Source organism: Narcine bancroftii, chromosome 6 (genome assembly GCF_036971445.1).
Source record: "Narcine bancroftii isolate sNarBan1 chromosome 6, sNarBan1.hap1, whole genome shotgun sequence".
NCBI lineage: Eukaryota > Metazoa > Chordata > Chondrichthyes > Torpediniformes > Narcinidae > Narcine > Narcine bancroftii.
The window spans coordinates 139563885-139591017 of record NC_091474.1 but is presented as its reverse complement, the minus strand read 5'-3'; the positions used below and the strand labels follow the sequence as shown (position 1 = coordinate 139591017).

The 27133-nt window shown below is 39.8% G+C and overlaps 1 protein-coding gene across 6 annotated transcripts in view; it reads right to left on the bottom strand.

Moving 5' to 3' along the window:
• Positions 1–22113, bottom strand: part of tpo (thyroid peroxidase) — a 108818-nt gene extending 86705 nt beyond the window's left edge. For all 6 annotated transcript variants that reach the window (XM_069886183.1, XM_069886182.1, XM_069886180.1 and 3 more), the window contains exons 1-3: positions 22076–22113; positions 19760–19892; positions 16453–16582 (exon numbers count right to left, since the gene is read on the bottom strand). In XM_069886183.1, coding sequence (XP_069742284.1) covers positions 16453–16582; positions 19760–19833 — 204 coding nt within the window. In that variant the 5' untranslated portion in view covers positions 19834–19892; positions 22076–22113. The remainder of the gene's footprint in view (positions 1–16452; positions 16583–19759; positions 19893–22075) is intronic.
• Between the last annotated feature and the right edge of the window lie 5020 nt (positions 22114–27133).

The following is a 27133-nucleotide window of genomic DNA, read 5'->3' as shown; positions in this document are numbered from 1 at the left end:
ATGTTTTAAAGGAGATAAATTGTGTAAATTGTGGCAGGTTTTTTTTTTAAGAGGAGGTCACATACAAACACTTCAAAACAGATCTCATTTAAAATGCCAGAGCTCTACTCTTGCCAGACAGTCCAGGCTCCTGGTGCCTTTGCAAATTCTTTGAAGAATGCCTATCAGGGCTTCACAAGTAGGTGTTAATTGGACATGCTGTGGAATAATGGATTATTGTTTTGGAAAGCAACAGATGAACAAACTCAAAAGATTAGGCCCGATGCTGCAGTCTAAGTGCAGTTTACTATTCGAAGAGGGTCATGTGGTTTTCTGTGTGTGTGTGTGTGTGTGTGTGTGTGTGTGTGTGTGTAAGAGAGAGAGAGAAAGAGAGAGAGAGAGAGGGAGAGAATTCAGTTTCAGTTCTACAGTTCAGCAGCAGCAGCTGAGACTGAAACAGGACAAGCTGGCAAGCTTGTGGAAAAAAAACCATTTTGAAGATGGCTTGTGAATTCTTAGTTCAGCCTGGTCATGGCCCTTGTGGTCCATACAAGAGGAGATGGCTGGCTGCATAAGGTTTTACTTGAAATAAGGAAAACAAAAATGAACTGTGTTGGAACCTGAAAGAAAGAGGTTATCATCAGGAAAACCCTGATGGGGCAAGTTTCTTCGGCAAGGTACTGAAGTGGCTGATCAGAAGGAATCAGTTATGGGTGTCCAATGAGCAACAAATCTCTCTCTGAAAAATGACAAGAACCTTCCTGAATAATAACCATTTACCTTTCAAGCACCAACGCCTGGTGGAATTCATAAATGTTAAATTCTGCGCACAGTTTAAGAATTGTCTGATACCGGTGAATTTGGAGGAGTGAGAAGAGAGATGGGACTGTGAATCAAATAACTTTTCTGAACTTACATACTTAATACATACATATGAACTTAACCCCCTTCTAAACCAGGTTAAGTTAATAGTAATAAGTTAAAGTTTGATCCTGTTTTCATGTTTAAAGATATTAAAAAGCAAATTTTGTTTAAGTAACCTTTTGTCTTGGTGAATTTCTATTGTGGCTGAGTTTTGGGGACCTCTGGACTCATAACAATATGACTGATAAAGCAATATTAAACAAATGACAAATCAAATTAATGTGTCTAAAAATAATAAATTTATTTTTGTAGTTAAGTATTAATATATCTCATTTCAAAATAAATCAACTTTGTGGGACAACCTCCTCAATTTTCTCCCTTTCTCCTGTTAAAAATTTCATTCAGTTAATCATAAATCTGCATGGAGACTCCTTTACCCCTTTTCCTTATATTTAAGTCAAGGAGTCATTCCTTATGTTTGAATACTGGGAACAGGTATTAATAGATTTTGTAACTAAAAGGGATGAAAATTTCTCACTACGTCAGATCTCTTGATGAAGGATTTTGATCCAAAATGCCGACTCTCCATTTCCCTCCACAGATGCTGCCTAACCAGCGGAGTCCTCCTGGAACTCATTGTTGCGTGGATCTTAAACATCAGTTTGAGGGACAAGGTTAGAGTCAAAGAGCCATGGAATTACATTATATAGTGTAAAAACAGGCTTTTCACCTCAACTCACTCATGCTTGTCAAGTTTCTTACCTAAGCTAGTCCCATTTTGTAATCTTCCAGCAGATAATGATTGAAGTCTGCCAGCAAGTGGAAAATAATTTCCAATTAACTTTGTGAAGTGGGAAGGGGTAAAATGGTAGAGTAGGTGTAATGATAGTGATCATGGTTGCAATGCCGCTAGCAATGCCTTACTGTTTGATTATACTTGGCTGCCAGCAGGGCCAGACACAGAGCAGGACACACAGTATGCTGAATCTATAATGGAGGCTTGCAGCCTCATGGCCTGCTTCATGGTGCTGTTTACAACAACTTTAAAGTAAATAAACTTTTCTTTCATCCATGTGTTGTCTTAAGAACTCACACATATGAATATAAGATAAAACATGGTGTCAGAAGTGGGATTAAGGAAATTAGAAGGAAATATTTTAAAAGGTAAAATCCAAAGACAGTAACTGATCAGTGAAGGGAAGCGAACATAGTGGGAAAATGGAAGGATTACATCCACCAGCGAATCTTCAGCTGACATGTAATATGGCTGAAAATTGGAACAGATTCAAACTGCAATTTGGATCGTATTTAGTAGCAGTCGGAGCTGACAAGATAAGTGATAAAGTGAAAGCATCAGTGTTTTATCATTTCATGGGTGATGAAGCCTTGGGGGTGTAAAATAATTTCACATTTGCTACAGAAGGAGACAAAATGAAATTGGAAAAAATAATGGAACAGTTTGAGGCATACTGCATACCTAAATGTAACGTGATGTTTGAGAGGCACATATTTTTCACATGTGTACAGAAAATGGAAGAAAGTATTGATCAGTATGTGACTGAATTGAGAAACAGAAGCAAAACATGTGAATTTGGTGGACTGACTCACTGATAAAAGATCGACTTGTGTGTGATATTCCAGACAATAGTCTAAGGGAAAGACTGCTAAGAGAGCAAAATCTAGGCCTGGAAAAGTCCATAGCACTCTGTAGGGCTACAGAAATTGTAAAAATGCAGGCAAAAGAGCTATTCAGTGAAACTAGCGGCAACGTGGATGCAGTGAACAAGATCAGACATAAACGATTTAACAAAAAGCACCAAAGTGTAAAGAGAGGCGTGGCCAGCGAACAAAAATGAAAAGGACAATCGAAAGCCATGTCATCCATGCGGTGCACAACATCTACCAAAAAAGTATCCAACATATGTTAAAACATGCAATATGTGCCACAAAAACATCTGTAATGCCCATTGATGTAGGAACCAAGTGCAAAAAAGCAAGGTTCATGCAGTAGATGTTGTGACTGAAAACAAGAAAGAAAATTGAGTCTGGATTTTGAAATTAAAAGTAAATACATTTCAGTTTAATAGGTACTGGAGCACAAATTAATGTAATATCAGAGACTGATTTTAAGAAGATTAGATCCAGACCAAAGACGTATGGAACAAAAATAAAGGTGACAGGAAATTCAGGTACTGATATACCAGTGCAAGGAGAATGCATGGTCAAAGTGAAACACAAGGACAAAGAGCACATGCTAGCATTCATCATGGTACCAAAGGATGTACAGGTCATACTAGGTTTAACAGCCTGTGAGAAACTGAACCCAATAAAAAGAGCCCTCTTTGTGGAAAGCGAAGGAGAGACAGTCTATGATAAACTCATGAAAGAGTATAATGTCCACTTAGAATACAAAGAATGATGATTAGGCTGCAATGCTATACACTAAGTGTGGCTGTAGAGCTCGTCGAAAGAACCAAAGACTTGTTGATCCAAACCAAGGCTTTTATTAGCAAAAGACCGGAGCTCTTCACAGGTGGCCGACCAGTCCGGAATGATCCGACCTGGCTAGGGACACAACCCTTTAAGGCCCAGACAATAGGTGTGGCTTAGCTCTCAGCCAATCACTGTAAGCACAGTCTAGATACAGTAACTATATACACTATGTACATTGGTGATAGATCTGTACTATCACAGTGGCGTACACTCAGGGTAAGCTAATGTACACAGCAGACACGTTGTCTAGAGCTGTTGACACGAGCGAGCCCGCAAACACCAAAATGGATGAAGATGTGAATGCATTTGTGGACATGATCACAAGTGCACTGGCCCATATCAGATGCAACAATGGAGTTCATAAAGTCAGAGACAAACAAAGATGAAACACTAATATAACTGAGAAAAAAACATCTTGGATTGGTGGCCCAACATAAAGCAGGACTGCTCACCTGACGTTTCAGAGTACTGGAATGCAGGGCAGAACTATCGGTGGTTGAAGACATCATCTACAAAGGAAGCAAAATCCTTATCCCAAAGAAAAGAGATGCTAAAAAGGATCCATGGAGGACATCTTGGAATTGAAAAGCATGAGAAAGGTGATGTACAGGTCAAGGATCAACAATGATATAACAAATGAAGTCTCAAACTGTACAATATGCTGGAAATATCAAGCAAACAATCTTGCAGAACCACTAAAGCCACACGCAGCACCAGGCAGACCTTACCAGAAGGTAGGCGCTGACCTATTTGAGGGTCAAGGGAAAGACTATCCGGTGGTCACAGACTATTAGTCTCTGTATCCAGAGGTGTGTAGACTGAGCACCACCACTGCAGATGCTGTAGTAACAGATATGAAAGCCATATTCTCCAGACGTGGTGTGGCAAGTGAGGTCTTCACAGACAATGGACCCCAGTTTTGTAATTCAAAGTTCCGAAAGTTTGCCAAAGAGTGGATTTTATACACACCATGCCAAGTCCTCATTTTCTACAGTCTAATGGTCTAGTGGCAAAATCAGTGCAGACAGTGAAAAGACTGAAGTACAAGGGAAAAGACAGTGGAACGGACTTCTACCAGAGCATGCTAGTATACCACACAACACTGCTCGAATGTGGTATGTCACCAGCACAACTCCAGATGGGATGTATGCTAAGTTCAAACCTACCCATTCAGGGGAACCTCCTAAAAACAAAAGAGGGGGAGAAAGTGAGGAAATTCAAAGAACAACAGAAAGAAAAGCAAAAGTATGACTTTGACAGAGGAACAAAAAACCTATCGGAAACCGACACTGGTGACTAAGTAAGCCTGAGACAAAACAATCTTATGGACTCAGAAAGGAACTGTCCTTAGTGAAGTCCAACTAAGATCATACACCATTCAGACAGATGAAGTTGCTGTTCTGTGAATAAATTGTCGAGATCTTCAAATGGGACCAGCCACAGTAGATGGAAAGACGGATTCTGTTGAACAATCTTAATACACATCTGAGAAGACATCATCTGAGGCAACAACTCAGATTCAAGGACAATCAATCAGGAGATCATCAAGACATGTGATTCCTCCTAAGAGATTCATAGAGCAAATTTAAAGACTCTTGTTATAGAATGAAGTAGTGCTATCTTTTTTGCTCTTAAAGTTTTAGTGTAGGTAAATGTGACACACAAAACAAGTTTAAAAAATATTAACAAAGTTGATAATAACGAAAATGTAAGTTCTTGGTGTTAAAGTTAAAATTACAGAATTATACAAAGAAAATGAAGTTAAAAGTAAAAGTAAAGTACTTTTGCTTTAAGAAAGGGATAGTGATCATGGTTGCAATGCAACTAACAATGTCTTACCATTTGATTATACTTGGCTGCCACTAGGGGCTGACTCAGAGCAGGACACACAGAATGCTGGATCTGTAATGGAGACTTGCAGCCTCATGGCATGCCTCATGGTGCTGTTTACAACAAATTTAAAGTAAAGAAACTTTTCCTTCATCCATGTGTTGCTTAAGAACTCGCACACATGGATACAAGATGAAACAGTAGGAATTCGGAAATTAATTTGGTTCATTTGAATCTGCCAACTCATATGGTATTTCCAAGATTTGCTAAATATACACCCATGCTCAGTTAAACTGAATATACATAATTTTCAGTGGGAATGAACGACGTATGATCAGAAGTATTCCTGACACTGCACTGACACTTTTGACACTAAAGCCAAAAGTAAGAATTATTTGAAGTGAAGGTAAAAATCATACTGTCAAACAGAAGAAGCTGGGGCACTGTCTGTCCCTCTGCAAAATGATCCCCAAATTCCTGAATGGCAAGATCCCAATCAGAGCGGATTGGCAACAACATCTCTTCATCACTAACCATCCACACAAGGGCACCTCAAGGCTGCATGTCTAATCCCCTGTTCATTTCCCTTGACACTCATGATCTGCAGCTAAGTTTTCCTCCAACCCAACCAACAACGTCACTGACAACATTGACAAATTTTTGGCCTATTAATGGGAAACAGAATATAGGATGGTAAAAGAGAATCTGGTTGGATGATGCCATAACAACAATCTTATCTTACTCTCAATGACAACAACGCCAAAGAGCTTAATCTTGATTTTAGAAGGGAAGGTGAGAGGACACACATCTATCTACATTGATGGGACGGAGGTGGATAAGTTTAGAATCTTCATGTTCTTGGGTGTTCACATATCGGAGTCCCTCTCTTGGAGCCAGAACATTGAAGCAACTGTGAAGAAGGCATACCTGCACTTCGACTTTCTAATAAGTCTGGGGAAATTTGGCATGTTATTGAATTCAAACTTTTCCGGGTATACTGTGGAAAGTGTAGTGACTAGTTGCATAATAGCCTGGTTTGTTAACTTGAGTGCCCAGGAATGTGGAAAGAAGCAAGCATAGCCCATCATGTCCTCTAATCTCTGAATCACTGAAGATATCTTTGTGAGGCTCTGTCTTGAGAAGCAACCACCATCATAAAAGATCACTATTGTCCTGGTCACAATTTCCTCTCACTGCTACTTTTATGAAGAAGGTACAGAAGTCTGAATTCAACAGATCTACATATAAGGACAATTTTTATCCGATAGTTATCAGGCTCTTCCCCTTACCTCCCTAATCTTAAACTACTCTGGAACCAACAAAAAGTCCTGTCTATCACTTGTTTCAATGGTAACTATGACTATTTTTTTTATATCTTATGTATTTATTGTTTCTTTTCATTCAATTCAATCCTTTGCATTTCTTATTTCTTTCCGTGCTGTAGCCAATTAATGTATATATTAAAGGGACAACATGGTTGGCATAGCATTTAGTGCAACACTTACAACACCAGCAATCAGGGCTGGGGTTCGAATCCCGTGCTGTCTGTAAGGAATTTGTACATTCTTCCCATGTCTGTGTGGGTTTTCCCCAGGAGCTCCTTCCGCCATTCCAAATGTATTGGGGGTGTAGGTTAATTGGAGGTAAATTGGGTGCCACAAACTCGTGAGCTAAAATAGCCTGTTACCGTGCTATATGTCTAAATTTTAAAAGAAATTAAATTTAGATTTGAACATTTTAAATTTAATGTTTTTGCATGTTGCATACATGCAAGTAAGAATTTTAGTGCATGTAGATTATTCTTATATCATTATCAAGTACATTTATTTCCAAGTTAACTGTGAGAAACAAAGTAATAGAGGTCATCAAACGAGGGTCATCTCACCTAGCTCATTTTACTCATGTTATGGAATGTTTATATGTATAACCTTATCAATGCATAAATCAGACTTTTTATATCCCAGCAGTTGCGATGAAAAAATGCTTTAGTACATCAGGTTGCTTTTCATCGATTACAGCTCACTTTTCAACATCCTCAGCTCCTCAGTACTGATCAGTAAGCTGCAAAACCTGGACACTGCAGCTCCCTCTGCAACTGGGTCCTTGACTTGCTCATCGGAAGATGACAGTCAGTGCGATTCGGTAAAAACTTCTCCTCACTGACAATCAACACAGGCACACCTTGACAATGCGTGCTTAGCCCACTGCTCTATTCTCTCTACACTGTGTAGCTAGGCACAATTCAAATGCCATCTATAAATTTGCCGATGATACCTCAGTCATCAGTAGAATCACAGATGGCACTGAGGAAGAGTACAGGAGGGAGATAGATCATCTACTTGAGTGGTGTCACAACAACAACCTTGCACTCAATGTTAGCAAAACTAAAGAACTGATTGTGGACTTCAGGAAGTGGAAATCAGGAGAACTGAAACCAGTCCTCATCAATGGAAAGGATAATAAAGTTCAAAGTCCTGTGCACCTTTGCAGCACCTTATCAAAAGCCTTTTCAAAATCCTGAAGATCTATCCTGGGCCTTCATGTCGCCAGTGGCTATACTTCATTAGTACTTCTGAGGAAATTTGGTGTGTCACCAAAGACTCTTGGAAATTTCTACAAGTGTACTGTGGAGAGCATTCTAACTGGTTGCATCACTGCCTTGTATGGAGGTGCCAATGCACAGGACAGGAAGAGGGTTGTGATCTCGTCCAGCATTAGTCTTCACTCCATTAAGGACATCTACAAATGGCGGTGTCTCAGGAAAGCAGTCTCTATCTTCAAGGACCCTCACCACCCTGGTCATGCCCTGTGCTTACTGCTACCATCATGAAAGTATAGGAGCCCGAAGACAAAAAACTGCTTCTTCCACTCCGTCATCAAATTTCTGAATGGAAAATGAATCACAGAAACTACTTCACTTTCTCTCTTATGTTGCATTAATTTATTTATTCATAAAATGTAATTTGTAGAAATTTTGCACCTGGAATGCTGCAGAAAAACAACAAATTTTGTAACAATAAATTCTACTTCTGATTTTGGGGTAGAGCAACTTTCAAAGGTAAGCACCAAGCTTTTGAAAGGGCAGGAGCAAATGATGTTATTTTATGTGTTCATCAAAGAAAGGGATCATTTGCAAGCAGAATTATGTCCTGTAAGCTTTGTAGATTTTTAGCATTGGTCCTCAGTCTCAAGCAATCTCACAATTCCATTGATGGGTCACGGTTGGCAGGCTGAGATGAAGGCCGTATATTCCCACAACTGATCTGATATAGTAAGCTACTGATGGAATCCACAGTAATGGGTGGAGCACTACATTAGAGCAAAACAATGCTGGGCTGAGGATTTTGTGTTTGTGGTACCCTGTTAATAAATAACAAGATCACAAGAAAAAGGAGCAGAACCAGGCCACTAGGCCCATTGAGTCTGTTCCGTAAATCTATACTAAGCTACGCTACACTAGTTCCAATTTCTGACCTTTTCCCCATATCCCTTGATGCCCTTACTAATGAGATACTTGTCTATTTCTTGTTAAAATACTCCCTGTGATCTGGCTTCCACTGCTGTATGACTCCTTGTCCTCGATTTACCCACCAAGGGAAACATCTTACCCGCATCCACCCTATCTAAACCTTTCAAAATTCAAAATGCCTCGATGAGATCTCCTCTCATACTCCTATACTCCAATGAATACAACCCAAGAGCTGCCAAATTCTCCTCGTATGTTAGCCCTTGCATTCTGGGAATCATCCTAGTAAATCTCCTCCTCACCCTCTCCAACAACATCACATCCTTTCTAAGATAAGGGGCCAAAAACTACACACAGTACTCCAAATGAGGTCACTTGTACACTATTCCTCTTGAAATGAATGCCAACATAGCATTTGCTTTTTTCACTACCAATTTCACCTGGTCGTTAACTTTTGGATTTCTCTGCACGAGGACACCCAGATCCCTTTGCACGTCCGAGGTCTGAATTTTCACCCCATCCAAATAGTATTCTGCCTGTTTATTTCCACTGCCAAAATGTACAACTGTACATTTCTCTATGTTAAATTTCATCTGCCATAATTTTGCCCAGTCTCCTAATCCGTCTCTATCCTTCTGCAACTTTACGGTTTCTACTCCACTTCCCACTCTGTCACTTATCTTGGTGTCATCCACAAAATTGGCCACAAAACCATTCATACCACAATCTAAATCATTAACATAAATTGTAAACAGCAGCGGCCCCAATACTGACCTCTGCGGAACACCTCTAGTTTCAGGCAGCCATCCAGAACGGGAACCCTTAATTTCAACCCTTTGCTTCCTGCGTGTCAACCACTTTTCTATCCAGTTTAAAAACTTGCCTGTAATTCCACGGGCCCTCCTCTTATTGAGCAGCCTAATATGCGGCACCTTATCAAAAGCCTTTTGAAAATCTAAATAGATAACATCCACAGCCTCTCCTTTGTCTATCCTACTTGAGATTTCTTCAAAAAACTCTAATAGGTTAGTCAGGCAGGATCCACTCTTTAAAAAACCATGCTGACTTGGACCTATCCTGTCATGGTCAAAGATAATGTTGGTGGTATACTAATTAATGGTTTCAGCCTGAAACTCTGACTATCTCTTGTCATCCATGAGTGCTACCGAACCTGCTGATTTCCTCCAGAATTTTGTGTGTTGCTGGTGGTATGCAGCTACTCACTGGCAAAAAAGCTAATGCTGATAGGACACTTAATGGAAAGAATGGGAGCACTTGGTTCTTTTGATAAGCAACATTACTCCTTGCATCATTGCAGTAACTGTTGTGCACTTATGCTCCTGCTATGAGTTCCCAGCACAGAGATTCTGCTAACACATTTAACAAGGGCTGTAAGGTTTTGACAAGTTAATCAGAAAATAGCAATAGAGTTCTGATTAGAAAAAAAAGACGTTGATAAACGATAGGCCGACAAGGTACACGTGTGTTACTACATTTAATTCAAATTTAACACTAGAGGTAAAGATTTGCATGTTACCAGCATTACACAAGGTTAAATGTTTTAAATAGATATGGACAATTTCTTGATAATGGGCTTCTGAGCTGGATGGACAGATAATTTACAAATACTGCAATTTTAATGTTATTTGTCCGGCAACGGGTTGTTTGATTAGTTTGAATGAGAAATGGGAAATAAATCTACTTTCAGTTTGCCGCTGATGTTGACGAAGGCAAATATATAACTTTCACAGCCTTTTGGGGCACCACGGTTGACGAGGCAGTTAGCACGATGCGTTTACAGTGGTTCGAGTCCTGCGCTCTCTATAAAGAGTTTGTACGTTCTCCCTGTGTCTGCAAGGATTTTCTCAGGAGCTCAAGTTTCCTCCCACCTTTCAAAACGAACTGAGGTTGTAGGTTAATTGAGCATAAATTGGGCAGCACGGACTCATAGGCCAGAATGGCCTTTTACCATGCTGTATGTTGAAATTTAAAAATAAAAAGTAGAATTGTGTTCAAACTTCCTGAAGCAATTATTTTTCCATGGCAATATTAATAGAGTAGGAAATCAACTATTCCTTTCTTTTTTTCTTCTTTTTGCAATATTTCTTTGCCAACAAGAGTTAAAAGTAATTATTCATGTCTGTTGTAAGAAATTAACTATGACAACAACTGATAATGATAATGGTTTTTGTGGTAAACCACTGTAATATATAATTATCTGGTCAAGCATGCCTATTGGCTGGTTGTACCTGTGGCCCCTCCCACAGGCTCCTGTAGAAAGGTGGCTGTTCCACAGCCCCCTGCAACCCAGTGCAGGTCAACCAAACAGCAGGGTAATGTTATGTTCTCAAGTGAATTAAAGCCTATTGGTTTCTCCACAATAGTCTGCTGAGTGATTGATGGTGCATCAATTTAATTCACTTGAAAGTTTTCTACAATGGAGCAGATCCTCAAACCAGAAAAACTGGAAATCGACCCTCAATTGCCTGAGGCATCTACCAATTTAGAACTCTGCTATGCTGTTTTGAGGCATTCCTGCAGACCTTCATGTGATCAGAAACTGACAAACTGCAAGTACTGCACTCTTGGTCGGCACCCTAGAGTACTCCATGATTAGGGATGCCGCAACGTATCAGGAGGCCATAGACACCCTCAAAAAGCAATACCCGCAGAAGATCAATGATGTCTATGCTAGACTCCTCCAAGTGACCAGAAATGTTGAGTAAATGGTGCAGTACTGGTGAACTTCTATATTGCACCAGTGTTTTATCTCACTTATAAAGTATATGTTCTGGTACCTTCTCCCCTATTTTATCTAGCTCTCTCTTGGTCCAATCTGGTTTTCCCCTTGTTTGATAAAAATCTGATAGATACCTTAATTGTTAGCCCTTGCATTCCGGGAATCAATATAACACTATAATAATTTTTAAAGTTTGATAGCTGCAAACCACCTTGTTTGTACCATTCTGTTAATTTATCTAGTGCTATCCTCAGTTTCCCCTCTTTCCATAAGAATTTCCTTATTATTCTCTTTAGTTCATTGAAGAATTTCTCTGTTAAGGGAATTGGTAATGATTGAAATAGGTATTGTTTCCTTGGGAAGACATTCATTTTAATGCAATTTACCCTCCTTATCAATGTTAGTGGCAATTCTTTCCAATGTTCTAAGTCATCCTGTAATTTCTTCATTAATGGCTGATAATTTAATTTGTATAGGTGGCCTAAATTATTATCTAATCTAATCCCTAGGTATCGGATTGCTTGTGTTTGCCATTTAAATGGCAATTCTTTTTTAAACTCTGTGTAATCTGTATTATTCATTGGCATCACTTCACTTTTATTTGCGTTGATCTTGTACACCAATATTTCTCCATATTCCTTCAATTTCTTATGTAGTTATTTTATTGATATTTCTGGTTCTGTTAAGTATACTATGATGTCATCTGCAAATAAACTGATTTTATATTCCTTCTCCTTTATTTTTATCCCTTTTATTTTATTTTCTGTTCTGCCAATGGTTCTATTGCTAAAGCGAACAGTGAGGGAGATAGCGGACATCCTTGCCTAGTTGACCTACTTAATTTAAATTGGTTTGATATATATCCATTTACTGTCACCTTTGCCAATGGTCCATTATATAATGCTTTAATCCAATTATTATATTTTTTCTGGTAGGTTGAACCTCTGTAATACTTTGAATAAATAATTCCATTCTACCCTGTCAAACGCTTTCTCTGAGTCTAAAGCAACAGCCACTGTTGGTATCTTATTTCCTTGTACTGCATGGATTAAGTTAATGAACTTACAGACATTGTCCGTTGTTCGTCTTTTCTTAATAAATCCAGTTTGATCTAGTTTTACTATTTTTGGTACACAGTCAGCCAATCTGTTTGCTAATAGTTTTGCTATTATCTTATAATCTGAATTAAGTAGAGATATTGGTCTATATGATGGTAGTGTTAGTGGATCTTTCCCCTTCTTTGGTATTACTGTAATTATTGTTGTTTTACATGAATCTGGCAAGTTTTGTGTTTCTTCTATCTGGTTCATTACTTCCAGGAGAGGAGGAATTAATAACTCTTTAAAATGTTTTATAGACTTCTATTGGGAGTCCATCCTCTCCAGGCATTTTATTGTTCGGTAGCTTTTTTAATGTATCCTGTATTTCCTCTATTTCAAATTGTTTTATCAATTTGTTTTGCTCCTCTTCTTGCAATTTTGGTAGTTCAATTTTAGCTAAAAGCTCATCTATTTTGTCTTCTTTCCCCTCGTTCTCAGTTTGGTATAATTGTTCATAGAATGCTTTAAAGTTTTCATTGATCTTTGTTGGGTTATATGCAATTTATTTGTCCTTTTTCCTTGATGCCAATACTGTTCTTTTAGTTGTTCTGTTTTAAGTTGCCTGGCTAGTATTTTGTGCGTTTTTTCTCCTAGCTCATAATACTTCTGCTTTATTTTCATTACGTTACAATACGGCCACCTTGTGGTCACCCCAGTCGCAGCCATCCTGGGATGCGCCACCACCCCTCCGCTCCACTAATGACCAGTCTACAGCAGTGCTCCGCAATACCCTCCCGACGCTCTTGACCGGCTTTGGTAACGACCCAACCACAGCTGCAGTGTTCCAGGAACCCCCCAAAGTGCTACTTCTGTGGCCTGGGAAAGCATCAGAGGAAACACTGCCCAGTGAAGTATTAGATCTGCTCCAGCTGTTTTCTCGGGGGGCTCCAATTTCCTCCCATCCTTCAAAACGTACCGAGGGTGTAGATTAATGGGCTATACATTTGGCAGCACAGACCAGGTGAAATTGCTGTATGTCTAAATTTAAATTTAAAAAATAGAATTGTGTTTGCACTATCTCAAGGAATGATTTTTCCATGGCAATATTCTTCTTTGGCCTGGCTTCGCGGACGAAGATTTATGGAGGGGGTAAATGTCCACGTCAGCTGCAGGCTCGTTTGTGGCTGACAAGTCCGATGCGGGACAGGCAGACACGGTTGCAGCGGTTGCAGGGGAAAATTGGTTGGTTGGGGTTGGGTTTTTCCTCCTTTGCCTTTTGTCAGTGTATATATAGAGTAGGAAATCAACTATTCCTTTTTTTCTTTTTGCAATACTTCTCTACTGACAAGACTAAAAAGTAATTATTCATGTCTGCTGTAAAAACATAACTATTGACACAGCTGATAATGACAATGGTTTTGTTCAAAGTGTAGGTATGGATAAGTAAGTTAGAGAAAATGAGTTGATCATGTCAAATCAATAACGTTTTATGACAAAAATCTTTGCTTTATGCTCCTTTGTGAAAGGTTTTGTAACTTAAGCTGGATTCCTAACTATAACCATTCGGACAAATTTCAAAATATGTGAAACAAGCTATTCTTTCATTGATATAAATAACATGCCAACTCGTGGCTGGTGAAGATCAGTTGAGAAACAAATGAAGTAAAACCATTGGCAACATCAGATTTATACTGCAGTAAGGATCTTTAACTGATTTTTGAACTGTTTTGGATATGATCTACAGAACTCATCCTCAATAATTCATTCTGTCACCTGGGTTACCATAGTCACAAGATATAAAACAGCCAGACTTGACAATATGTTTCATATGCTGCTTCTTCCCATTGTCTGAAGTGCAGATTTTAGATAAAAGTATTTTTTTTAAACAATTTAAATATCAAAACCTAACTAAATAATTCCAAAAGCCTTCCATCAGTTCCATGTATGGCCTCGATGGAACTTAAGAGGTTAAGGGGAGACCTAATGGAGGTTTATAAAATCATGAGGTTTATAGACATGTCGAATGATCTTAGTGTTTCTTGCAGTGAAGGAGACTCAACAATTAGAAGATACAGGTATAGATTTAAGATGAAGGGTAAAATATTTAAAAGGGATTGGATGATCACCCTTTTCACACAGATGGTAATAGGTATATAGAGTGAGATGCCAGAGCAAGTGGTAGAGGTGTGTACAATTATAATGTTTAAAAGATATATTTTTAATTTAGAAATACAGCACGGTAATAGGCCATTTCGGCCTAAGAGCTTGTGCCATCCAATTACACCCAATTAACTTACAAGCCCCCAGTATGTTACGTACAGTGGGAGGAAACTCTGTTGGGAAAATGTACAAATTCCTTACAGACAGCACGGTATTCAAACCCCGGTCTTGATTGCTGGCACTGTAATGGCATTGCGTTAACCACTACGCCTACCATGCTGCCCGATACAAAAAGTTTAGAGTAGTGGTTCTCAACCTTTTTCTTTCCACTCACATCCCACTTTAAGTAATCCCTATGCCATCAGTGCTCTGTGATTAGTAAGGGATTGCTTAAGGTGGGATGTGAGTGGAAAGAAAAAGGTTGAAAACCACTGTTTTAAATGTACCTAGTTGACCCATTATGTGCATGGTTTCATAACTCCAAAGGAAATAGGCCAGTGAGAATTTTTCTCAAGCAAAATATTTCAGTAACAATTGGGTCTGGAGTGATGGTTCTCAACCTTCCCTTCCCACCAATATCCCACCTTAAGCAATCCCTTACTAATGACAGAGCACCGATGGCATAGGGAATACTTAAAGTGGTATGTGAATGGAAAGAAAAAGGCTGAGAACCATTGACTTTGAGGGATATGGGCTGAAAACAGGCAAATGGGATTCACCTTATGTTTTACATTTTTCATTTTTAATTTAAAAAAAATGTAGACATAAAGCTGAGCAACAGGCCATTTCAATCCATGACCCCATGCGGAAAGTTTCAATAGCACGAGTTGATACTGGAGAGCCATCAAATATAAATTACACTTCTTTTACGAGCTTTGCTATCTAGGCACACCAGAACTGTGTTAAAACACTGAAAGGCTGGAGGAACTCCTCTGGTTTATTCAGCATCTATAGGGCCCAACATTTTGGGCCTGAGCCTTTCTTCAAGGAAAATCAGAAAAGGCAGAAGCTGGATATATCAGGAGTGGAGGATGTTGGGGAGGGGAGGGGGATGGGTGGATCAAGAGGTTGAAGGTAGGAAGGGTCCAAGGGAGGATGTGGAAGATTGGGAAAGTCAGAGGGTGGAGAGAGAGAGAGGCCTGTGCTCTCCCAGAGCCAGAGTGAGAGATCGCGATGGAGGCTTGGTCCTGTAGGTCGCATGGACCAAAGTGGAAACCCACATTTGAAGCTCGGTTCTATCAGTCGCCGAGTTCAGAGTGAAAGTTCATGTTGGACGCTCAATCCTGCAGATCGCCAGGGCCGAAATGGAGACTCGCATGTGAAGGCCGGTCCTGTAGGTCGGCGAGTTTGGGGTAAACCCACCAGCCCAAGTGTAAACAGAACTGAACAATGTGAACTAACACAAAGCTTTTGCAAATAAGCTGTCAAATTGTCTCATCTAATAGAGGCTGCATCAACTTTTCATTAGATGCCCCTGACTTTGCAAACAACATCCTTGAAAGACTTCAGATGAATGTGATTCTTTAAAAAATACAACAGATGCAGGAACCTTTCCCAAAATATTCAACAGTTACATAAAGATCCATGAAGGTGCTTTGTCACAACTTTGACAAAATCCTGAGAAGTAAGAAAATTGATTCAATCAGATTATTTTCTTGCTCTGAAATATATTCAAAGTCAAACAAGACAGTGCAGTGATGATGGTTGGGAGGGGGCAGGGAGCAGGGAATTAGAAGCCCCTCATCCTAATAAATAATCATAAGGCACTTTATCACCCATCAATGGGTGTAGTATGAATCTACTTAAAGTGCCTCTCACAAAGCAATCAAAGTTAAATTCCTCCTCAAACCATGCGAATCAAGTGAAGGTGAAATACTCACAAGAGGCAACTTAAACCCTCTGTATGTGTGTTCAGAATTCCATCCTTTTGGCTGGCTGAATCCATCCTCATAATCTGGAGCGAGCCATCGTATGAGGGCAGTGTTTGAGGCACCCCACTTGGTATTATTTCTGAAATAATTCAAATCATGTGACATAAATTTGCGGGTCTGTATTTTTTTTTAGCAATCGTATTATTTTGAAGAATTCCTAATTATTTTGGGAATTAGTATCATTGTTCTCACGCTCGACTTTCAGCCACCTGTTGCTTTGCTTAAAATGGAAACGATGCCTAGGGTGGGTGTAAGTGATGCGTGTATTCAGCCACATTGTTAGGTATTCAAAGCATGGTCCACGTTTTCCTTCCTGTTTAATGTCTGGAACTGGTCTGACCTACAACTGGTGTTTTCCAACATTCAGTGATGATCATTAGACACCCAACAATTATGAGCTGCTGACCACAATTTGCTATCCTTTTTGGTCTTACACAAAATGCATAATGTTTAATTCTGTCCATAATGACATGGCACATTCTGTGATAAACGAGACTTAAAGAAAACATTATCGAGTGTAACATGGAATAATTCAAGTCATGCATTTCTTGGAACTGTCCCAGATGCTCTTTCTTTTGCATGTTATTTTGAAGTGTGACATTATTGAATCCAGAGTCCTATCAAAGCAGCTGCAACAAATGCATTAAGGAAGTAAATTAATACAGTGGGGAAAAAAATCAAAATAGTTTTTAATCAATCCAAAGTTTTATGCACTTTTATCATCAGTTTTAACTTCAAGATTTATGAATTTATTAGTCATGTGGAATTGAATTAGCAAATTAAACTATAACATTTCTTTGTGCAAGAAATTTCTCTTAACAACGTGACGCACGATTGTCAATGTCTGTTATTTTCCTACAACCCTTTGAAATGACCTGTCAAAGTGTATCATTTTGCTATTTAAGCCTGATGCCACTGCAATGAGAATGACCCATAATGTTTCTTACCTCGATCTCAATAGATTTTTGACAAGAAAAATATATCGCTCATGAAGGCAGAAATCCTTTTAAAAAAAAGACTATTTAAAAGAAAATAAGAAACTTTGGTTGAATGGAAATGCTGGTTGTCCAAGTTATCATCTGGGTGGAAAAGAGTACGTCTGACAAAAATGATCAGTGGGGTTCTTCCTACAAACTAATTGACTGTGCACCATAAATATGTAATGACATGTGCTGTCTGTATCATGATAAACTGACATGGTTTGAAAATTGACCATAATTTCTACCCTAGCTTACTGTAAGTGAACAAGGAACTCTGTGATGCATTTTGACATTGGTGAGAAGATATATTAAGAATGATGTCTGCACAAATGCAAATAGGATGGAGTTGGAATCCAACTATCTCCATTAATTTCTGTACTCCTATCGTGCAGCTCTTAACAATCAGGAATGATGGCTGTACACGATCATAGTCAGGTTCTGTTCCCTACAACATTTTGAAGGGGTGAACATTAGAACTGTCGGTCCAATAAATCATCACTTATGTTTCAGAAACCAAGACTTAATGGCCATTAAACAACTTGAAAATCACACTAAGGCTCTATCCATTATTCAGCATGATAAAGGATAATGCATTTGTTTAAAAAGCTTCAAGGAACACAAAATCACATAGAATGATAAAATAGACAAAAGAGTGTGAAATTCCAGTCTTTGGGAATAAGATCAACAAAAATGGGGACTGGAAGCAATGGTTGCCGTGGGAATACAAAGCCTACCTTTGGAAAACTGGCTTTTTGACATGGGATTGAAGATTGGTTTAATGGATATTTGAAGTCTTTTTCCATTGTTTTGGTTTCTCATTCTGGCCTGAGGTCAGGGGACCAGCCAATTCTTGATACATAGAAAATCAATATTTCAGGTCAAGGAAAATTCACAAGAACTGGGTGAAACTTCAGGGGAGGGTTAAAGTCACCTGGAGTGATCACAGGGCTAAGCTGTATCAAAGGCATCTGGTGAGTGAGTGAATGGGAGCAGCTAGAGAGTGAAAACATGGACAAATCCAGGATGAACTAATCATGCGTACTAGGGGGTGATGAAGTAATGTTTGTTAAAAATAAGGGAGAATAAAGGAAGATTAGCTAAAAGAAGCAATACCTGTACTTACATCAGTAGAAGCCCAGCAGAGAAAATCTGCATGTTTGAGGCCAGTAACCTAAGAGGTGACTCTGGAGTGAAATAGAAACTTTCCTTGTACTTTTCACAAGATAATGTCCACAGGGATGGACCCACTGGTTTTATTTTTTTATCCATTTCAGCCAAAGGCAAGTGAAATAAGGGAGGAATCATTCTTCAAAGTGTAAACACCATCTAGCTTATAAACAGCTCAGGCCAAGCTGAGACCTGTTTTCTTGCTGCTTGGGTCAACATCACAATTTGGACTTGTAACCTACTAGCAAGGGTTTCAAGCATCATCCTTTGCCACATGGTTGAATATAATAGGTTTGTGTCCTAGCCATCAAAGCACATTTTGACATATTGTAAATGATATTCACAAAACCAAAGGATTTTTGTGATGTAAGAAAAAGGGAAGCCTATTTATGTACAGCAAGGCATCAAAAACAGAAATAAGTCAAAACAACTGTTGAATCATTTATGTTTGTTAACACCATAAATAACTCCTCTGTTCTTTTTCAAAACAATTCTAATGGACCATTTGTTTCCATCCAAGAGTACAATCTTGATATCGTACTTCATCCAGAAACCTTATCTTTGAGAGTACAGCACTGGAAATTTTGCTGAACTGTGTTCAAAGTGTCTGGAGTTAAATCCACATACTTTTGTATTAAAGGAAAGAGTGCTCCCAGCTGAGTTACATTTGATATCCTTATGGCATTGCATCTGACTTGAGTTTCACTGCTTCTTTTCTCAAGTTCTCTCTGGCCTTTTTTAAAATCAAATTTAAAATAGCTTGATTTTTAGGTCTACTTTAAAAAAGCCACGGCAATAGATATAGAAACTATTTATAAAAACTAGAGATAATTTTTGCTGGTCCTTTGACATTGGCATCTGAGATGTCAATGTTAGCACTTTCCACCACTGTGAAGCAAAATTCACCAAGCTTGAAATTTTTCAACCACTCAAAGGAACACAAGCTCTTTATGAAATGATGCAAGAAGCAGGCAGGTGGAATATTGGTTGTTGGAAAAGTCTAGCAAAGTACCTGGCCAATATCAATAGCTAAATAGCTTAACATCTTTGAAAAGGACAAGATCCAAGCATAATAATAACTGAGAGTAAATGAAGGGAATTCCAAATACCTGTTGTTGCAGTTCCCATTAATTAATCTGTACTTTCTGGCTAGACATCCACTGGAGCACGTTGGAGGTTGCATATGAGGTAAACAGCCTGATGCAGACGCAAGAACTTTCAACACGTTCGGAGAGAGTAGACCTGAACCAAAATGATAAAAGCCTCTTTTGACAAAAGTTGACAGGGTTTCTTTTTAGACTCACAGGATTTATATCTACAGGCTGTTACAATATTTTTCAAAACAAAATATATTTTTTTGAAATCACCACCATATCTCTAGTATTGTATCAGAGAACTGATTATCTTATGGAGGATTTAAATTAATAACAGCATTTTGTCCTTGGTTTCCTGACACCCACAATGCTGAACTTTGAGAAAGAGATTTGGACCAACTTCCACCAGGAATTAAATCTGCTTGAAAAACACCTAATTTGATGGTGCTGCATTGATATTGTAGGCACTAAATGGGCACTGATGCCTTTGATGTGAAATATGGGCTTATTACAAGCCGGAACTGCTCAGCTTCAGATTAAATAAACTGAAATAGAGCAGGTGTCTGAAATGAGCATTGGACTTCTTGCATTTACCAGTAAGAGTTCCAGCAGCTATTTGAGCACATACTAAAATATAGGGTTATCTCTTGGTCAGCTGACTTAACTTAGTTTAAAAAAAAAATCAAAGTCTGTGTGAGTCATACACAAGAGTCCTGGAGAAACTCAGCAGGTCAGGCAGCATCTATAGGAAGTAAAGGGTGACCAGTATTTCAGGCCTAAGCCCTTTGTCAAAGTATGAGCAATAAGCAGGCAGGTGCTTGTTACATGTGGATTGTGGAGGATCATGTGACTTCCTTGTGTAGAATCTAGTTGGAAGTCGCAACACCTGCTAATGGATGTTGGACACCCATTAGTGCACACCTCACCGTTGGCTCATTTCAAATGACGCAGTCCAGCTCAGAACCATATAAATTCTAACACGTGTGACAGTTTGGGCTCTTCTGCCTCTTAGTCCTGGCCACAAACGCTGCTCCATGCCATGTCGTTACTGTGGACGTCGCTGGAGGAGTCATTGGTAAGGTGTGCTCTAAACTTAGCTGAGCCATAGCCATAGATCAGTGTTTGCAGGGAGCCGCACCCCTGTTGGTACAGGGAATTGGGAGTGAATTTGGAAGTCCCTGTCCCTGAGTGTGTACACATATGGGAAAGTGTGATAGGGTAATCAGTCACTGGTACTGGGGATCCTTGCACCTGATGTGCTTGCTTACACTGTTATAGTTTTAGTCTCGCACTGTGTAGAGGATAGGCGGTCACTGGTATTGGAGTACAACCTGGATCTGATGTGAATGCCTATAAAGTTATTAAGTGGTGAGAGTGATCAAGTATCATATGATGCTGTCCCTGTCTGATTCCCGTCTCATCACTCGAAACCCACTGAACCTAATACTTTTCCAAATACAACACTGTCTGAATAAAAAGATGGGGGAAGAAGAGGAGAGGATGGAGGAAGGAGCAGAGGGAGGAGCAGACACTAGCAGGTAAGTGATCATAGGTGGGTATAAATGGGAGGGTAGAAGACAGATGGAGATTTCTGGTAGATTTCTGAATGGAGAGAGAAGGGAAGGAGATGGGGAGCTGAAGGACAGGAGACAAGGGGAGAAGGAAAGAGAGAGACTTGAGGGAGGGATTTGACAGAAGCCAGAGAAGTCTATGTTAATGCTATCTGGTTGGAGAGCACGCAGACGGAATATTAGGTGTTGTTCCTTCAATGCCCAGATAGCCCCAGCTTATGTTTCTTTTACCTTCCCACCTATATCCACCTCATACCTGTGTCGATACTGCTCCCCCTGCCTCTTCCTCTCCTTTTCCTCTCCACCCCCCACACCTTTTTATACAGATGCCTGCCTGTTTTCTGCTCAAATCTTGATGAAGGGCTCAGGCCCAAAACTTTAGTTACCCTAGACTTCCTATAGATGCTCTGTGACCTGCTGAGTTTCACCAACATTTTTGAGTATTGATCTACAATCTCAATGCCAGAAGACTTTTCTGTTTGTCTACATGTGTTCATTAATGTAGCATGATTGCACAGGTATGAGTAAAGTACTGCATGCTTGTGGAGCCAGGAGGGATGCTGAGAGCCATCACCGCTCTCCCTCCCAATCACACTCTTCTCCCCCTTCTGATTACCCCTTTGAATATCATTTGGAGCATCTTAAGCCCAGTTCTCAGGAAGCCAAGATACTTTTTTCTTGCTATGTACCCATATCAGTTTGTAAATTGATTTTTAACCTCATTGTGCTCAGAATAAAAATAAAACAACAAGAAACTTACTTCATGCTGTTGACTTGAGAAGTGGCCTATTAATTCTCACAATAGAATGTTGGTTTCCATGTCAACAAGTGACCTCACATTCAGTTCACTTTAAATGTTGTAAAGACAATCACCATTTACCATTTTAATTTTAAGACACAGGAAGAAGCCATTCAGCCCATTAAATTCAAGCCAACTCCTAGGGAAGCAGTTTGGCCATTTTTCCATTCTGTCCCCAGATACCTGCAAGTTATTCAATATTCAGTGACAATGGGTTTCACTTTTGAGGACCTTGATTGATTTTCTTTTTACTTTCCTAACAGGCAATGAATTCTAAGTCATAAATACTTGAGTGAAAACATTTTTTTTGTATGCTTCCTTGTATCTTTTAGTAAAAATTTAAATCTGCCTCCACAGCCAGATGTTAAACTAGCACTAACAGTTCTACACTCCGTGATCATCAAACATCATACTGAGCATCCTAATGACTTCTCAGTCTTTGCTGGGGACTTAAACCAGGCAAGCTTAAAGAAGATCCTCCTAAACTACCACCAGCATGTCTCCTGCAACCCCAGAGGATTGAACACTCTCGACCACTATCGTGTTACTATCAAGAGCACCGACTGCTCCATTCCACTCTTGAACTGTGAAAAGTCGGACCACCTGGCTGTGCTCCACCTTCCTGTAGTCAGACAGAAACTGAAGAGCACAGAACCAGCAGAAGATAGAGTTGAACCGGGCAACCTTCGAAGAATTGGTGGTGAATATGCTATAGTGGCCTAAGACTTTATCAGGAATGTATGGACTAAGACTAGTAGATATATCTAAATCAGAAGCCATGGATGATCCAAGAGATGGACGCACCACTAAAGACCAAATAGATCCATGGTCTTTCAGTCTAGGGATTCAGAAGCATACAGAAAGTTCAGGTATGACAAAGGGACAATTTCAGACCAAGCTGGAATCTCAGACAGACACCAGACAGCTGTGGCAGGACATGCAAACCATTATATCCAAAAGAGAAAACAAGACAATATCATCAATTGCGAATCATATTTTTTGGATGTGCTCAATGCCTGCAATGCTCACATCAAAAGAAAAAACAATCAAGAACTCTCAAAACCCCCATAGTCCCTGGTGACTTTGTCTCCCAGTCTCAGATAGCGTGAATCCTCGAAAAGCATCCAGCCGGGATGTTATACCTGCCCAGATTGGTAAAACTTGTGCAAACCAACTGGCCATAGTTTTTGCAAACCTCTTCAACTGCTCACTATAATGGTCTGAAGTCCCCCCCCCCACCCCACCCTCCTCTTAAAGGACATCCACCATTCTGGTGTCCAAGATGATCAAGATGACACACCTCAAAATAGCTGCTGGCCAGTGGCATTGACGTCTACCCTGATGAAGTTGTTTGAGAGGTCAGCTATGGAGTGAATCTACTCTCAGGAGGGCCTGAATCTACATCATTTTGCCTTCTCGTCATAACAGGTTAACAGCAGATGTCATCTCACTGGTTCCCTACTCTGTGTTAGCTCACCTAGAACAGAGGAACACCTATAGCAGGCATTGATTGACAGCAGCTTGGTGTTCAATACTATCATACCAGCATAATGCAAAACCAAGCTAAAGATCCATCTGCAATTGGATCCTTGACTTCCTCGTTGGCAGACCGCAATTAATGTGGATCAAAAACATCCCCTCCTCCATGCTGACCTCCATTGGCACCCCAAGGTTTTATGCTTAGTCCCCTACCCTATTCCATATATGCCCTCCCCTGTGTAGTGAAGTTCAGTTCCAACTCAATCTACAAATTCACTGATGACACCAACCTTGTTTGCCAAATAACTGAAAAAGATGAATCAGAAAAAGGATGGAGATCGCAAACCTGCTTGGGTGGTGTCAGTATAACAACCTTTCTCTCAACATCTCCAAGAAATTATTGTTGAGTTTAGGAAAAAGAGGCTGAAGGGCCTCACACCTATCTGCATTAAGGGGAAGGAGGTGGTTCGTGTCAGAACCTTCAAAATCAGGGGAGTCTATTTCAGAAGACTTTTCCTGGAGACAGCACATTAAGGCAACCATGAAGAAGGCACATCAACACACCTACTCTCTGAGGAGCCTGAGGAGATTTGGCATGTCATTTTATAATCTATCAAATTTCTACTGATGTGCCGTGGCTGGTTGCATCATCGCCTGGTTTGGGAATTCGACTGCCCAGGAATCCAGAAGGTCGCAAATATAGTCAGGTCAATCATAAACTCTGACCTCCCATCCACTGAAGATATCTATGTGAGGCGCTGCCTCAAGAAGACAGACAATATCAGAAAGGACCGCCCCCATCACCCTGGGCACCACCTCTTCTGAATGCTGCCTTTGAGCAGAAGGTACGGAAAGCGGAAAACCAGAACCTCTAGATTCAAGAACAGTTTCTTTCCAACAGCTCCCAGATTCTCGAACCTTCCTTGGTACACAAATCATGGACTACTCCAAAATCGTAGAAGGACTGCTTGCATTACTACAGGTCACTTTTTTTTTTGCAGTGGATTAAGTGTGAATATTTATATCTATTTAATTTATTTATTTAACTTTAATTCAATTAGTTTACCATTACAGTTTTTCTTTACAAGTACCATACCTGTTTAACTGCAGCGGGTAAGAATTTTGGCACACATGTCCGTTGTACAACATGCACGACGATAAACTCATTGTGATCAAATTCATTGGATATGACATGGCTCCGATTGTGAATACATTCTTAAACAAGTTTGATAATTTAATCTATTTCTGGGTTTAGCAGCAACATATTTACTTGAGTTCTAAGAAACAATTGACATAAGGACTGAGGACATAGTTGAGTGATTTCTAATGAAAATCAGTATACCCTGGAAGAGAGGACAAAAACTGGATTTGATTTGATTTTATTCAACCCTTATAAAGTGACAAAATGAATAGCTGGAGTTTATGTGATTCTGTGCAAAACTGCTTGGCTTTTAAGAATTTTAAAAACACAGACGCTTTTGTTTATTAGATTGTAATGTTGAGTAATTAGATTTATCGATAGCAATAATCCAAGCAAGTTTAGATACTATAAGTTTATGTAATGCACAAGGATTCAGATCTTGTCATAATTTTATGCAATAAACCCCTTCATGTTTTGAATCACCATACAATCCCAGAGCGTGGTTAAAGCACAAGATTTCATTACTAACATTCAGAGGCGGTCTGGTAAGAGTGACAAATTATTTAGCTGCTCTCAAATAATCTCTTGGAGAAATGATGTCACCCTGTTGGGAAATATCTTTTTAAATTATTTATAATGTACAAAGATATCCAATGGGAAAATTCATACAGCAGAGCATGGTTCATTTAAAATAGATAGTGCGCTCCTTAAATATTCCTGATTTGGCTTAACAAATTAAATTTTGGAAGAATTGCCATTGTAACCCCTGAAAACGCAGTGGTAGCTGATGAACGGCAAATAACAACACACAGAGTTACAGGTAAATCAGAGCTTGTTTACTCAAGTTATGCGCATATTCTTTTAAAACACTGAGCTATGATGTTAGGATGTCCCGTGCTGGCTCGCTAGACTTCTGAGAGTTGTAGTCTGTCTATAGCTCTGCTACAAGGACTCTCCAGGACCGGCAGTGTCACCTGATAGATTTTTGGGAAGTCAGCCTTTGTGTCGGACTGCTGGCTGTTGAATATGGGTAGTTTTGTCAACATGGGCAGGTTTGAGCCTATCAATTGTGAATGACAGAGGCTGCCCGGCAATGTCCAAGATGCAGGTTGACCCCTTTTGTCTTATCACCCTGTATGCTCCTTTGTATGATGCCTGCCAGGATTGTCAATGTGATCCTCTATGTACGAACATGTATTCATAGTCCTTCAGTTCATGTGGTACAAAAGAATCGTGTTTACCATGTGATGATGGTGGTACAAGGGATAATTTGCCTATGGTATCCCTTAGTCTGCTCAGCAGCTTTTTGGGATAATCATCTTTTACTGGATCCGTGTGGAACAAATTCCCTGGGACCACCTAAGGTGCACCGTTTACAACCTCCGCAGGTGAAGTGTGAAGATTTTCTTTTGGAATTGTCCTAATTCCAAGCAACGCCCATGGTAATTTGTCTGCCTAGTTGGGACCATCCAAACTGGCCATTAAGAAGGATTTAAAATGATGAAGGAATTGTTCAACCATCCCTTTGGACAGTGGGTGATAGGCATTTGTATGTTGAAGCTTAGAACCGAGCAGCCAAGATTAGGCCGTCAATAATGAAGAAGTAAATTGAGGTCCTCTGTCAGATGTGGTGTGCGCTGGTAGGCCAAAGTGACCCACCCAAGAATTAAGGAATGCTCGTGCACAAGAGTCCGTAGAAACATCTGCCATGGTGACTGCCTCAGGCCATCTTGTGAACCTATCGATCACTGTGAACAGATAGCGGTAGCCTTGTGAAACTGGAATTGGTCCCACAATGTCCACATGGACATGGTCGAAGCAGTGAGTTACCAGTAGGAAGCGAGGTAGCGGTGATTTCGTATGCCGATAGATTTGGACTTTTTGACAAGTTACACAAGATTTGGTCATTTGATTGATGTCTTTCTTCGGACTATGCCAAACAAATCTGTCTGAAATCAGATGAATGGTCGATCTGATAGATGGATGAAAAAGAGCATGGACAGAATCAAAAATGCGATATCTCCACGAAGCTTGAATTACTGGCCGTTGATGTCCTATTGACATGTCACAAAAGAGCAGCTTGACGTCGGCATTGATTTGCACATCCTTCCATTGTAGGTTGGTTATCGAGGTGCGAAACGACTCCATCTCACTGTTTTGTGCTTGAGCAGTAGCGAGAGCCGTGATCCATAGCTGATACCTCGAGTGCATCTGAGCGGGAAAGTGCTTCAGCCACTACATTGTCTTTTCTAGAAATGTTCGTTATTCTGGTAGAGAATTCTGAAATGAAGGATAACTGCTGCTGTTGTCGAGTTGACCAGGGATCCAACACATTTGAAAACGTGATGAAGTGTCAGCCTTCCAAAAAGTAATGGGAGTAATGGATGGACAAATATGTG